Here is a 14,681-nt window from a genome sequence, read left to right as displayed (position 1 = left end):
TAACCCAAACGTAAATGCCAGTACACCCTAAAGCATACTGCTGGCCAACACAACTAAAACTCCAAAACAGCACCATTTAAGGCACTCGGTGCCCGAACTGTGATCGCTGTGAATTTTTTGGTTATCCTCGTATTCATGGTGATGGTGCGTGTCGCTAAATGCGACTGCAGTTTGAAACATCTGTAATGCAACGATGAAAAGAAATCCAGATGTTACACTTAATAGAACTGTCATCGCATGTTTCCCATCAACAGCCTCTCGGTTGTGGAACAAAAAGTAACCAACTACGGCCCCTGCTGGCTGCGACCCAGCGGCTATAACGGCCGTAACTGCCAACGAGAGCCACTTGGTCGAAAATACGGAATACAAGGGAAGAGTCATGGTGAATCCCTCGATGAAATTGTGGATTGCTAAACTTAAAAATACAGAAAATCCCATTTGACGATTGTCATTTTCGTTTCGGCTTGTTAGAAATATAATCAATCCCTCAGGAAACTTGTGAAGCATGAGCACCACGCACGTTTGTATACCTATCGACAATAGCTTCGAAAACGGCGTCGCTATGACATGCTTATGCTCGCTACCGTCACGAGATTGCGTGATCGCAATTTCGTTACTTGCCTGGCTAAAACTCTCATCCATGCTGGAGTTCTGAAATGGTAATGTCCCTGACATAAAATGTCCCCTGTAAGTCGCGAGATTCTCGAGATCGTATCCAATGTTGTTTTCAAGGCACACCACTGGCACCCGCTTGCTCCCATTACATCCAGTGCCCGACGGTAGCGACCCCATAGAAGCTGACTTTACCAAAGGTATGCACGCTACACTCGTACAGAGCTTATCACGCGAAACATACGGCAACAACCGCTGCCTCTCTCCCTCATCGTCCACTGTCTCCGCCTCTGCCATACTTACCAGCCCCACCGTACTACCACTGCCGTACCTCTCCCGTCTCATAGTCACCTTCCCCTCGTGGCCGCAATGAATTACACTTTCACTCGTATATCGATGTACTATATAATTAACGACAAAGCTCATCACAACACCCGTAGAAAACGCAACAAAAACTACAATCTGGTTTTCTTCATTTCTAGGTAACATAATATATATGCTGCTACACAGCATTGCCCCTGCACTAGTTGATAAACCGTAGTTAAGTAATTTTGTGTTAATATCCAGCGAACTAGGCACGAAATGAGATACTATTGGCACCATAAACCCACCCATAATACATAAAATTGATGAAATACCTGTATAAACAACCCACCTTGTGACCTGGAGGTCGGAAATTTTGTACCAAATAGCATACATAATATCTAACTACTGTGAAACATATATCCAAATAATGCGCCTTCAATTGCTTAATCCTTTATGCTATGTATTGTTTAATTTCATGTTTAGATTATTGAAGTCACTATTTATAAAAGTCCCGAGTGTCTGCTTTTAAAGCCGTATCTAACTACTGACAAAGCCTTAATAAAACGGAAACAAATACGTCCACAATCAACAAATTTAATTACTAATAAGTAAGCAAGCCTTAACGGATAAAAGGGCTTGTAGGTGACTATCCGTCGTGATGTTGGGCAGGTTGTTGAGAACAGGTTCTTTTATGGATTTATTAGGACCTGTCCAAAATGGTAAAGAGGATGAGAAATGGGTTGTGCATCAGGCTGAGTTATCTCCGCCACCAGCTGTACACATGCCAGATGAGTTAAAGTCGTTGTTATTAGGATGCAAGAAGATAGATGATGGTAAAAAGGCAGGCGAAAACTCATGTTTTAGGTTGGTAATTGCTCAGGAGCTGGGTCGCATGCTAAGCCGAGATAACTACCAGGTAATTTTGGACTATGTTTGTACTCGGAATGCGGCGACGGGCCAGCCATGTAGCAATGGCGGTAATATGGAGAATATTCCTCTTTCAGAGCTTAAGGAGTACATTTTTGGGTCCCCGGTGCGGGTTAGTGACCGCTGCCAGAGTGATAAGTTGAAACTAATACAGAGTGCGCGGTTAATTGTGGTGACTCGGATATTTTACAACAAGTATTCATCGGTCGCATGTAATTCTAATCAGAGGATAGCGATATGTTGCTGTATGCCGGAGTCGTTTCTGACGGTTCTAACTGAGTGCTGGTCACAAGTTACGCGGTGGTTTGATGATTGCCAGGGAGTGTTGGCGCCTTTGTTGGAGGCAGATCCCTTGCTTCCAAAGGAGTTGAATGCTAAATCGCATAGCCAGGTGGAGGCTATACTCAATAAATTCTACTGTAATTTGATATCGCCACTGCAGAGCCTATTGGAGGTGCAGCGGCTTATGCTCTACCCACATAATTTCATGGATTTTACTACTTCTTGGTATCGGGAAGTTTTCAACTGGTTGGAGGTCAAGGATGGGCACCGCCTCAAATTTCTTCCCGTTTTGCTCGCGAAGCTAAAGTATGACTCGGGTGAAGATTTGCTGAAGAGTAAATCCTCCCGGATTATAATTACATCTGGGAATGTTACTGTGGCGAACAAGTTGATTTTTGTTATATCTGCGTTCCTAAAACCGCGGTATGAGGGCGAGATACATATCATCCCGAATGGGACTGTGACGCCTAGTGCGGAAACAACGCCTACTCCTACAGGTGCAAAGTACGACAGTACTATTACAAGCAAGGGTTGGGAGATACCAAGAAAGCAGTCGACCTCCAGTGTCCTGAGTAAATCTTCAGACGAGGCGTCTTTTGCGCATGTCTTTCTCCCTTCTTCATTGCGGAGCACTAGTTCTTTACAGTACATCTCCTCGTCGCTTAACAGCCAGTATGGGAGCTATGGCTCATGGTTTAAAAAAGCTATGCCACTAGGCCAATCGCCTAGGACTGGGGAATCACCTGATCAGGCATTCATGAATAACCGCAACAACAGTACGCCCTCTTTACATCAGCAACTGTTAACTACGAGCTCCTCCACCACGAGCTATCTAACAGCGGCATCTACGACACCTAACACAAATAGGTGGTCACAAGGTTCTCCATCTATAAATGAATACGAGGAGTACCCATGGCCGGGCTGTGCAACTGCTCCTTCGGTAATGAATGCAAAATCTAGAATACAAAAGGTCCACATGCAGAGAAGCAATAACCGAGTGCATGACGAGAAATTGTTGCGTAAAAAATTTGATAGCATATCGGGCAGCCAGAGCACCATCGATTTTCATGTGTCCGCCGCCTCTGAACATCACGATCCAGTCTTGGAAGTCCCGATAACCGAGGACTTAAGCTTCCCTTCCCAAGAATTACTCCCACCATACACTTCATATATGCATAATTTTGAGCCCATGTTCCAGGTTCAAGCCTGTCCGATCTCCTCCATTACAGAACGTCGTTTGATGGAGTGCATGAAGAACGATTTACAGCACTTTGACTATTCAAGAATACTTATTGTGTCGCTTCGTTCAAGAGAAATTAAAGAAATTACTTTAACAAAGGACCCCAACACCAGGAGCATGATAAAAAGGACTTCCAAGATATTTCAAAATGGTAAACAGGGCAACATTTCTCAAAAATTCACTGAGACTGTCCAATTCATAGACCAGCATTTAAGTTCTGTCCTGAGCAAATGGGAGGATCCAGCCCATACGGATGACAAAATCAAAATGCTTCATGAATCCTTTCAAGTGCTTATGAAGTGAACCAGTTGTAATTGTAGATAGGGGATTGGATCTCAGATCATATGTGATCTCATCATGCAAAGCTAACCATCCATTTTAAATTTGTCGATGAAGCTTAAGAGAAGGTCACGTGCTAAATAACCTGTAACAGTAAAAAAGCGGTTTCTTCTTTCTATGTAATACTTTTAGATAGGAAGACACACACGACGTACTATTTCAAGTGTGATCGGATCAAGCAGCCTTCTTTAGAACCATCTAGACTAGGATCTGGAACCTGCACACTCATATTTGCTTCGAAGGAAGGATAGTTTTTCCGGAGGTCAAAATTACCTTTTATCTTTGATTTGTTGAAATTTAGATTACCACATTGCACTAATGTCAGGTTCCTCGACACCAGGAAAGATTATACCGTCTCAGTCTAAGGTTATGTTGTTTAATGACAAGGAAGATAAGACTGCTGAGGCTAGGAAAACTTATGTAGAGCTGCAGAAATGTACTTATTCACAGAAGGGTCTGGGAAACACTAGGAAGAATGAATTTATGGAGTGTGATTGTTATGAAGAGTTTAAAGATGGGAAAAATCACGCTTGTGATGAACATTCGGACTGTATTAACAGATTGACACTAATAGAGTGTGTGAATGATCTATGTACCTCCTGCGGGGATGATTGCCAGAACCAAAGATTCCAAAAACGACAATATGAAGACATTTCTATCTTTCAAACTGAAAAGAAGGGATATGGTGTAAGAGCGGAGAAAGATATTGAAGCGAACACATTTATATATGAATATATTGGTGAGGTGATATCTGAAGACGAATTTCGTGATCGTATGGTTAGCTACGACGAGCGTGGCTACAAGCATTTCTATTTTATGATGTTGCAGGCAGGTGAGTTCATTGATGCGACCGAGAAGGGTTGCTTGGCAAGGTTCTGTAATCATTCCTGTAATCCAAATACCTACGTGAGTAAATGGGATGTGGCCGGCAAGCTTAGAATGGGTATTTTTGCAAAGAGGAAAATTGTCAAGGGGGAGGAGCTCACTTTTGACTATAATGTTGATAGATATGGTGCTACTGCGCAGCCCTGCTACTGTGGGGAGCCAAATTGTATTGCTTTCTTAGGTGGCAAGACGCAGACAGATGCTGCCTCTCTGTTACCGCAAGACTACGCGGAAGCGCTAAGTGTAACGCCAGCGATGGAGAAAAAATGGGTTAAGATGAAGAAGGCTATGGGCCAAGAAATTGATAAAAGCAGTTCAAATAATGTAAATGTGGAGTTTGTGAATTCTTTAGAGCCGCAAGCTTGTACGCAGTACAGCGATGTCAATAAGGTGATGAGTGTCCTGTTACAAACAGATGATCACTTCTTCTGTTCCAAATTGCTTCAAAGGATTCTACTTACGACTGACGAAACCATGCATTACCAAATTATAAAATTACATGGATACAAGTGCTTTTCCAAGCTACTCACTGTATTTGACAATGAAGAAGCCACACAGTATGAAATTTTAACGTATCTTTTGCAACTTCCAAAGACTACTAAAAATGGTATCATATTATCTCAACTTGACACGAAAATCAGGAAGTTAGCAAATAACCCAGCATTGAAAGAAACTGCAAACTCACTATTAGAAAGGTGGGATACATTTGAGACATACAAGCGCATTGCCAAAAAGGACCTTAGTAAACAGGGTTCAAATAGCATAGGAAAGACTTTTGACTTTCGCAGAGTACGGCTACCGCTTGGATGGGAAATTATCCATGAAAACGGCAGGCCAATGTACTACAATGCTCAAAGGCAATTGAAGCAGGCTGATCCGCCAACTGAAGCTAATTCAGCCGGTTCTGGTAGATCATCCACTCCAAAATCTAACGGAGGATATAACGAGCGCCACTCAAAACGTCCATTGGATCAAGATTCCTACGAAAAGCGTAAACGACAGCGGATCGAATGGGAACAGCAAGAGCTGGAAAAGAGGAAACAAGAGGAACTCCGTCAGTTAAAGGAGAAGATGGAGGTGGAGCAAAAGAAGCAGTCTGAGCTCGAGCAGATCATAGCAGACGCTAACCGCCAAAAGGAGCAACAGAGGCTTGAGCGTCTGCAAAAAGAAAAAGAAGCAATCGAAAAACGAGAAAAGCGGAAACAAACGCTTTCTGTAAACCGTATTGAGCATGAATGGAATAAGTACTTTGCGTCATTTGTTCCAAACTTGATTAAATCATACGAAAGCAAGCTGGATCGTACTCGTTTAAAAGAATGCGCCAGAGAAATAGTTAAACTACTGACAACCAAGGAACTAAAGAAGGATTCGAAGAAAATACCACCATCTGAAGTAACTAAAGAGAAGAAAAAGAAGGTAAACGAATTCTGTAAAGGTTACATGGAAAAGTTAATGTTTAAGGTACAAAAGAAACAAACTTCAAAGTGATTTGAAGCGCGGATAGAGTTTTATTTAATAAATAGAAGTGTAACAAAAATGTATATATTTGTTACTGAGTTATTGATTCTAATACGTTTTTTATTATGCAGGTCTCTGTACGTCGATTATAGGCAGATTTAAGTTTCACCGTTGTAATTACCCGAATTGGGAATTTAACATAATGGCAAACTTAAACTCTAGTGATATATCAGATTTTGACACGCTAAAACATTGTATATAAAGCTATTAAGCCTGATTAGTGCTATTAGCTTTGAATCAAGCTCCTCTATAAATCCATCTATATTTCTTAAGAACCTACTTCGCCATGGCAGCATTTTCCCTGGCGCCGTCTCTAGAAGCAAATATACAAGGCTACACTTGTCAATGCAAAAGCTGTGAAAAATCCCTATTATGGAAACCCTGGCTTGTCAGGTTGTTTTTAGGGGGCTTTATTTGCCCATTGTTTTGGATGGTAAATATGTACTTGTACTTGCGCATTCATTGTTGGGGCAAGTCCGATATATTACTTCCACTCGTAGCTCCTAACGAGCTGCCCACCCAACTAGAACTTGAAAAGGACGTGATTAACATGAAATTGCTCCATGAAACCGTTGATGACTCTATAGAGGAATTTTGGGAGAATTCAACGGTCCTGGGTCCCGCTTCTACGTCCCGAACATCGTTATCTACAAGCGAGGTTCCTACTGAAATCACACATTCCGATTACTTAAAAGAAATTGCCAAAACCGTTATACATTCTCATGACTACTTTAGAACAGTCTTCCTTAATTGGTTTTTATTATCTCTATGTGGCTTGGCAGGCTTTCTAGTCATAATAATATTCTTAGTTGTTCTACCAATTTATTACTCCAGGGTGCTTCATCAGTAATGACAGCTTGATGAAGCGAGAGAATATGCGCAATATATTGCAAAGGAGGGGAGTCATGACGCAAATGACAAGATCCAAGGTACTGACTCAAGTAGGTTTAGCTAACCAATTATGATTACATTTTTTAGATATGTACTAGATTTATCTCGGTACCTTCTATATCGCTGACGCCTGTCGGGCCACAAAATGTCAGCACACTCATCAGGTATAATTGGCTAAAGGTTAGACACGAATAAACTTAAGAGCCTCAATTTTATATGCAAAGAAGCTAGACGTACGTTAGTGGGTTTATTTCGTTCTTATATGAATATTAGGTGGCAATAATAACATTGATTTTATTACATCTTCACAGTCAATCATGCGACAGATTTCGTTAATTCTAATATTCCAGATACTTTTACTCTTTGGAAGAGTTGATTCAAAATTTCGGTTCCGTCCTAAAAGGAAGATGAAGCCATTGGCTGGTACTTATGGTGGTAGCCGGTATAAGATAATTGATTTTACCAATACTGGTTTTAACGGTACTTACACTCCCGTGAGTGCGTTACTTAATAGTGAGGGTCCTGATTGTAGCTGTCATGTGGCTGCCCCCATATGGTTTACTGGAGATCATGCCCCATTGGACGATGAATTTTCGATCCATTTTCGGGGACCTTTAAAATTACACAAGTTTGCCCATTATGTGTCACCTTATTTTGTATTTGGGGACCCTTACTCCGAGGATTGGGAAAGGCTGTCATACTATGATGCTAAATCTCAAACTGCTGAAAATGTAACGTTCATGCTTAAAGGTGGTGCGAATTCCCCATGTTTAGGTAAGGCGTTGACTTATGCTTCTGCTTCCGGAAAGGGCCCGTCGTCATCTCCGGTGCCGCTAGCTGACGGTGTTTTACTTAACTCTGATGAAGAGTATAGTCTTTTCTCAGGTGTTCCGTGTGGTGCATCTGGACTAGGTAACGATTGCGGTGTTTATCGTGATGGTATACCTGCTTACCATGGCTTCGCTGCCGGTACAAGAATGTTTTTGTTCCAATTTGAGATGCCAACAGAGACGCTCCCAAAGACTAACAATTATACATATTATGACTTACCAGCAATCTGGCTATTAAACGCTAACATTCCTAGGACTGGGCAATACCCTTATCATCCCAATTGTTCTTGTTGGTCTAGCGGGTGCGGTGAGTTCGATGTATTCGAGTCTATGAATCTCACTGAAGCCAACCATCTATATCCAGCTATCCATACGTACCAAGGAATTGGGGATATAGGAAGAGGTATACAACCTCCAGCATTTATTCAAAGAGATCCTAATGCTGTGATGAATGGAGGGATTATATTTGATTCAGAGAGAGGCATCCGAGTTTTTATAACTAAAAGTAGTGATCACTACTATGATATATTACCCGTTGAGGTTTTGGATGAGATGATGGAAGATATTTCCCCAAGGGATATATTCCATATCGAGCTTCCAGTTGTTGACGTCAATTTACCTGAAGACGAGGAAGAAGAAGGTAGAGAAGACCCTCCAAGTGATGAAACTCCAGAAGATGACGAGGAAGAAGACAACCCCGATGATGAGTATCCTGATGATGATGACTACGAAGACGAATTTCCTGATGAAGATGAGGATGAAGATCAAGATCAAGATGAAGACGAAGATGAAGATAACGAAAAAGATGAAGATGAATGTGAGGATGATGATGATGATGATAATCCAGATGACGATGATGAGGATGGAAATCCTGATGAAAAAGAATGTACTAAGAAGAAGTCTGCTTATGGCGCAAATTCAACAGAGTCCCTCTCTGTTTCCAAAAGAGCCAAAGCCGCTGGAAAAAGTAAACAGGTAGTTAGAAGGGTTAGAAATCATCGTTTGAAACGCGACAATACTGGTGACCAGACTTTTATGAAGATTTCAGAACAAAAATTTGAAAAAGTGCAACTGTCGTCTGCCTCCAGACTGCTGCTACACTCCACCGAAATGCTAAGCGGCTCCGTTATAGTCTTATGTGCTTCCTTAGTATACTTGCTTACATAGTAAGTCTTTTAGGTTGCCTGCAAACACTATGAATTAGCAAGCTTTTCCTAATCTGAAATACTAATTACATCCTATTATTGGGCTTGCTCTATGACGGTCAGCCCCAGTGTTATTGTATGACTCGCAGTTTTTTGATTTCTTTCCCTAAATTATGTTTAGATTGAATTTTTAACACAGTAATTCTTGCATAGAAAATTCAAAGGCACGCTCATCAATTTTTAAAGACTTAAGATATAAAACTATTGAAATACCAACTAGGAAGGTGAAAAAGCATAATGTCTGGTAAAAATGCTTTGTTTGAAACGGTTATGGGGGTCATATTGTGATTATTATCGGTCCATTTGCATGATTATACGCTTTTGCGACAATTAATGAAATCAATATGCTTCCTATAAAATGATCAAGCTATCTTCCGTTAAAACTGTTTTATGTACTTGATTTTACCCGCAAGTGCTACATAGTTCATAGGGTAAAATGTCTTTTATTGGTTCTATCGTAACTTTACGCTCATTGGCATTAGTGCTGCTTCTTCCGCCTCTACTATGGCACTCAACAACTAGAAATACTCCCGCAGTCATCCTTATAACATGGTTAGTGCTTATGAATATCAAGGGAATTGTGGATACATCGGTATGGGGAGGGGCCGATTTTGATGAACAATGGCATGGCTACGTTTGGTGTGATTTTATGGTGAGATTGCAGGTCGGCGCCAACATTGGTGTGTCTTGCGCTGTCGCTAACATTGCGTATAATTTACACGTGATATTAAAGGCGAACGATGTGCTACCTGACGCCAAGTCGGGGAGGAAACTATTCGTTGATTTATGCTTCTGCTTACTGATACCATTCCTGGTAATGCTTGGGTTGTATTTTGTGCAGGTTTACCGTTATGGTATTTTCCAATACAATGGGTGTCAGCCAATCCTAACACCTACGTGGGCCACGGTTTTATTTTACACAATGTGGATGCCATTGTGCTCGCTAGTCGGTTTTGTTTACGCTCTGCTATTGTTGCGGGTGTTCTATAAGAAGCGGAAGGACGTCAGAGATATTCTACATTGCACCAATTCCGGACTAAATCTTTCAAGATTTGCACGGTTGCTAACCTTCTGCTTGTGTATCATCCTCATAATGTTTCCCTTCTCGCTGTACTCGTTTATTAGCGAGCTGGAGTATGTGGACGGTGGCTACGACTTCGGTCTGCTCGCTACTTCACCAACGAGGAGCGAAGTGCTATTCGAGCCTTCCACCCCCTCCTATGACACATGGCTCTACATTACAATGTCATATCTTGTTTTCCTAATATTCGGTCTCGGCTCTGACGCAGTTAAGCTGTACGCCAAGTGCGCAAGAGCACTTGGCGCAGGCGTTATATTGGACAGATTAAACCGCTACTTACGCAACAACTCCAATTCTCGTATGTCGAGGCTCACGAAACAATTCCTCTCCAAGCAAACACACTCCGATTTCTACACCGGCACAATGAGTGACTCCTCCGGCATGCATGGGGACATAAAGACAGTTCAGACTACACCAACAAACTTTGTAATTGACTACAGACTACCGCAGGACTTTAAAAGGCAAGAAAGACGCCGTAGAAAGGGAGCGATGGTCGCCGACGTTATACAGGGTCACCATGCCGTCTCTTTTGAAGATATGATGAAATCCGTTAATGACGAAATAGACTTTAGCCAACCTGTTGATACATCACCTTTTACGGAAGTTGCTTATAGTGAAATATCGGCTTTTGACAAGTCCGTTAAAGAGGTGGACGAAACGATTAGTCTTGAAAGCGGTTCTACCCGAAACGAGAAATGAGATTCGTGTCCTTAACTTTATGTATACATAATATCCAGCATATTGAACTATGTACTACATCACGTAATTCCTTTTATTAATGCTCCAGTTTTTATGAACTATCGAGCGGGGTCAGCCGTCTCTATTTGCATCTATTCCTACCATCAACTCCCCCCTAAGTAGTCGTTTACTAGTACTAGCTAACGCGGTATCTGTCACCACCGCCGTATCTTACTAACGTATTGTTACCCGGCAAACTAATTGCTTATATAATACAGCTGAGACACGGACTCGAAGAATTGCTAAGAACTGCTAAGAATTGCTAAATATTGCAGCATTGCGAAGTCAGCTAGCAGATAATTATCCAGCAATATGTACGTACATTTAGCAATCCGTTGCAGATCACAAGACCGAAGTTTTCAGGCTGGGAAGTACTTCTAAAAATTCCGTCGAAAGTACAGATCTAATGTTGTGTATAGCATTTTTCGAGGAATCCTATTAACACCGCATAGAAAAACTACCATATTGTTTTTAGACGCGTTGCAAACTTCCTGCTCGACCAAAAAGTTGTCCGGTTCACGAAAGTCGACTACTGTTTTGCAGCACAGAAAAAGCCGGATAAAAATCTATGCAAAAAAATTATTATCCGGCTTGCAGTGGTACCGGACATTTTTCCGAAAAAAACAGATCAAGCGCAAAATTTTACGTAATTCAAAATGTTTTCGGAATTTTTACGATTCCCAACAATAGGCCTTGAATTTATTCTTTAGAGTATAATGAACTCCCTTTACGACAGATATATAAATATATGCCGAGTCTTCTTGTTTACAGTCCTTGGAAAAATTACGTTTGGGCAGGTGCCACTGTGACAAAAAGGTTTTAGCAGAGTTCTGGTCGAGAGGTTAACATAGATATTAGCTGCATCATACAAACTAAAGCATTTAAAAGATGGTATACTCTACTCATTCACAGGTGGTCAGGAAGATAGTTTCGGTGCAATGGAATGACTCGTATGGAAATGACTCTGAGAGCATGTTGGGTTACAGCGACGACATAGTTGGTAACTATGTCATGTCCCTTCTGTACAAGTTCCTACAGTTTGACTCCAACTTCAACGTAATGCTGGTGTTTGCTCACAGCTATGATATCCAACCTTTCCACGATAGGTATCTACAAAACCTAAACGCCACCTCTATGGGCTGTAACTACTCTGAATCGTGTCTGGACAGTTACCGTGATAGAGAGTCCAACATTCTTCTAACTTACAGCTCGGCGATGCTAGAAGCCTGCACATACACAGATATGGTTATCTTTGTCAACTACCTACCAGACTTAGAGGACTACAGTTTGGCTGTTCATACACTAAAAGCTGGCTGCGGGTTCTGTTATTTGATTTACGACCCGGAGACTGTTGAGGCCGACACGCGAAGCCCATCAATTTGCGAAGACAACAGTCTTGAAAGCCAGCTTCAAAGGTATCACAGTGTCATAACGGACGAACAGACTCCTCTAAGTCCAGTACAAATAGGTCCAAGCATGGAGATGCTGGCTACGATGCTTGAAGTCGAGGAAAGTGTTCTATGCAACCGCTACTACGATGCGGTGACCTACTAAGCTGCTTATTCTACATTATTTACGGTAAATTATAAGCAACACTAGCTGGGCTCTGAGTTGCGAATTGGTTTTTACCGTTGTAATAACGCAGTCAACTTATTCAATTCGAGTATAATAATTATCTACACTGCTATGTAGCGTCTCTGTATTTATTATTGCAATTTATAAACTGATTTTAATTCAAATGTAATTATCTGTAACGTCTGTCTTTTTTGGCTTTGCTTGGCTTGTTTTGGATTTTCCTTGAGCTGTGTTTACGAACTACGCTTTGTTGTGTACTGTGATGCCGCTGTATAGTCTTGCAAGTCTCGTATAGGTTTTCGGAAACTGAAGCGTTGTCGACCAATCAGAGAACGTATTTCTCCTGCAATTGACCCCCCCCTTACACCCGTACACACGCGATTCCGAGGTCATCTCTTTCGGATTCTGAGAAGCGAAGTCATCCCCTTCGCGTTCTGTGACGGAGAAGTTTTACCTCAGCCGGAGTTAGTGTCACGTGTCATTCACGTGCTATAATACAACGCCTCCTCAAATGCCCAGATCCCTGGATTCCGAGAGGCTAGTGCCTAGAAGTCACGTGCGGCTGTTTCCGAGATTTTCTGCTTCAAAGGTCGAGGCGATAAAGCTAGACTGCGTCCATGCTAAGAACAAGGGCAATCAACAAAATGTCTCACCAAACCCCTCGAGTGGACCCTTCACGCATTGGCACCAGTAATTACAGTGTGTTTCGCCTAATTGGGAAAGTTACTGCACAGCCAAGCCAAGATGAGATCACAATACAATCGCCTACTTCCAATGGGGGGATGATTACGCTATCTTCAGTTCGTGTGTCTCAGTTAACTAAATTTAAAATTGATGTCTGGTACGAATTTCTATGTAGGGCTAATGATACAGGGGATGCTGGATTCCTGGTCCTAGATGTACTGGAACTGCCGCTTACAGATGGTGAGCAACTGAGTATAGACGGTGTCGTTGCTCTCCAGAACCTTACCGAAAAGTTTCCTGAAATGTACTAAGAACTTAAGTAATAAGCTTTGTAATATACGATAACATGAGTATGCAACTAACTATATATGTTCATACAATATTAAAATTATATACAATTGTATAACGGAATTAAAAAAAAAAAAAAAAAAAAAAAAGTAAAACAGATTTATCCTTTAGCACTATGTGCAGTTTGAAAGTCCCATGTCGGTGGCCATGGGGCTATTATGTTATATGCGGCGTTAGCTTCATGCGCTTTTCGTGGCAAGTTGGTTATAGTTAACCTTCTTTGGTGTAAATTTGATCCTGTCCTTAGGATTATATGCAGCTCCATTATCTGTAGGGAATGAAGGTGGAGGCACGTGATTCACTACTTGTGTAATAAAGGGTCCCGACATTGACATAGTAGTCTCCTGGATTATACTATTAATGGGAGTTTTGAAGTAACTTACACTTGTGGAAGGATTTGCTGCAACCCAAGTGGTAGCGGTTTTCTTAGTTGGGGGCTGTGTCTGTAGAGGTGGAAACCTTGTTAAGCCTGTCTGAAACCTATATGCAGTCTTCGCATACTCAGCACCATATGTACGAGGTCTACCTTGTAGATCTGCTGTAATTTGATATTCCTCTACTGGGTATGGATTATACTCTCCTTTCCAGTCCCATGATCCCTTCATATCCGTCAACTGAAACGGTTTTGAGTAGACAATCGTGTAGCCCATAAGCCCGGCAGAAGAAGCTAACTGAATAGTGAAAAAGCCATCTCCAATGACATTTCCATCGATTGCCACATCAACGGAAAAGAGTCCATCTTTTTCCGGTAGCTTACGAGCATCGACATTTTGAGCTAGCTTTTCTGGTCTACACTCGACACCGTACTTAGTACCTCTGCATAGTGTCACATTGTAAAAATTGATTTGATCAGCATATGGGTAGATGAAGTTGTCATTTTTCCACCTGACTGCCATCTTTACTGATCCTGATGCACCCGAAAACTTGTCTAAGTAACCGGGCTCAACTATGGAGACATCACCAAGTACTGACCTTACTAACCCAATCAACAGTAGCCACTTTATGCTCACCATTTCCAACAGTCTAGCCTAGTTTAACTTCTTTTCTAGAACTTTTAATAAATCACTAAATAGCAAGTATCTGTATAAATATCAAGTAACCTATGTTTGGTAACTTTAACTTTTATTCGCTGCTTGTTATTTAGATCCCTTGCTGGTTGCCGGTGCTCTAGGTAACTTAAAGTTTATTTTGTGGTCGTTATTTAAATCCCTGCTAGCGCC

The 14,681-nt window shown here is 41.5% G+C and overlaps 9 protein-coding genes across 9 annotated transcripts; 7 read left to right on the top strand and 2 right to left on the bottom strand.

Annotated features, from left to right (window-relative positions):
• Positions 1–27: 27 nt before the first annotated feature.
• ZRT3 (Zn(2+) transporter ZRT3) lies at positions 28–1,311 on the bottom strand (the record flags this gene model as incomplete). Its single annotated transcript, XM_018132068.1, has 1 exon — positions 28–1,311. One exon carries the CDS (start codon positions 1,309–1,311, stop codon positions 28–30), a length of 1,284 nt encoding a protein of 427 aa, XP_017987354.1.
• Positions 1,312–1,576: 265 nt separating this feature from the next.
• Positions 1,577–3,670, top strand: LST4 (Lst4p; the record flags this gene model as incomplete). Its single annotated transcript, XM_018132069.1, has 1 exon — positions 1,577–3,670. The coding sequence occupies one exon, from the start codon at positions 1,577–1,579 to the stop codon at positions 3,668–3,670; it is 2,094 nt and encodes a 697-aa protein (XP_017987353.1).
• Positions 3,671–4,024: 354 nt separating this feature from the next.
• On the top strand, positions 4,025–6,079 carry SET2 (histone methyltransferase SET2; the record flags this gene model as incomplete). Its single annotated transcript, XM_018132070.1, has 1 exon — positions 4,025–6,079. One exon carries the CDS (start codon positions 4,025–4,027, stop codon positions 6,077–6,079), a length of 2,055 nt encoding a protein of 684 aa, XP_017987352.1.
• A 316-nt stretch (positions 6,080–6,395) lies between these two features.
• On the top strand, positions 6,396–6,959 carry ASG7 (Asg7p; the record flags this gene model as incomplete). The annotated part of the gene is made up of 1 exon (XM_018132071.1): positions 6,396–6,959. The coding sequence occupies one exon, from the start codon at positions 6,396–6,398 to the stop codon at positions 6,957–6,959; it is 564 nt and encodes a 187-aa protein (XP_017987351.1).
• Positions 6,960–7,317: 358 nt separating this feature from the next.
• TOH1 (Toh1p) lies at positions 7,318–8,997 on the top strand (the record flags this gene model as incomplete). The annotated part of the gene is made up of 1 exon (XM_018132072.1): positions 7,318–8,997. One exon carries the CDS (start codon positions 7,318–7,320, stop codon positions 8,995–8,997), a length of 1,680 nt encoding a protein of 559 aa, XP_017987350.1.
• Positions 8,998–9,471: 474 nt separating this feature from the next.
• Positions 9,472–10,815, top strand: STE3 (Ste3p; the record flags this gene model as incomplete). Its single annotated transcript, XM_018132073.1, has 1 exon — positions 9,472–10,815. One exon carries the CDS (start codon positions 9,472–9,474, stop codon positions 10,813–10,815), a length of 1,344 nt encoding a protein of 447 aa, XP_017987349.1.
• A 927-nt stretch (positions 10,816–11,742) lies between these two features.
• On the top strand, positions 11,743–12,408 carry AW171_hschr42241 (HDL392Cp; the record flags this gene model as incomplete). Its single annotated transcript, XM_018132074.1, has 1 exon — positions 11,743–12,408. The coding sequence occupies one exon, from the start codon at positions 11,743–11,745 to the stop codon at positions 12,406–12,408; it is 666 nt and encodes a 221-aa protein (XP_017987348.1).
• A 665-nt stretch (positions 12,409–13,073) lies between these two features.
• RFA3 (Rfa3p) lies at positions 13,074–13,424 on the top strand (the record flags this gene model as incomplete). Its single annotated transcript, XM_018132075.1, has 1 exon — positions 13,074–13,424. One exon carries the CDS (start codon positions 13,074–13,076, stop codon positions 13,422–13,424), a length of 351 nt encoding a protein of 116 aa, XP_017987347.1.
• A 216-nt stretch (positions 13,425–13,640) lies between these two features.
• On the bottom strand, positions 13,641–14,474 carry KRE9 (Kre9p; the record flags this gene model as incomplete). Its single annotated transcript, XM_018132076.1, has 1 exon — positions 13,641–14,474. One exon carries the CDS (start codon positions 14,472–14,474, stop codon positions 13,641–13,643), a length of 834 nt encoding a protein of 277 aa, XP_017987346.1.
• Between the last annotated feature and the right edge of the window lie 207 nt (positions 14,475–14,681).

Source organism: Eremothecium sinecaudum, chromosome IV, assembly GCF_001548555.1.
Source record: "Eremothecium sinecaudum strain ATCC 58844 chromosome IV, complete sequence".
Classification (NCBI taxonomy): Eukaryota; Fungi; Ascomycota; class Saccharomycetes; order Saccharomycetales; family Saccharomycetaceae; genus Eremothecium; species Eremothecium sinecaudum.
The sequence above is the reverse complement of the archived record's forward strand: the minus strand, read 5'-3'. Positions and strand labels throughout refer to the sequence as shown.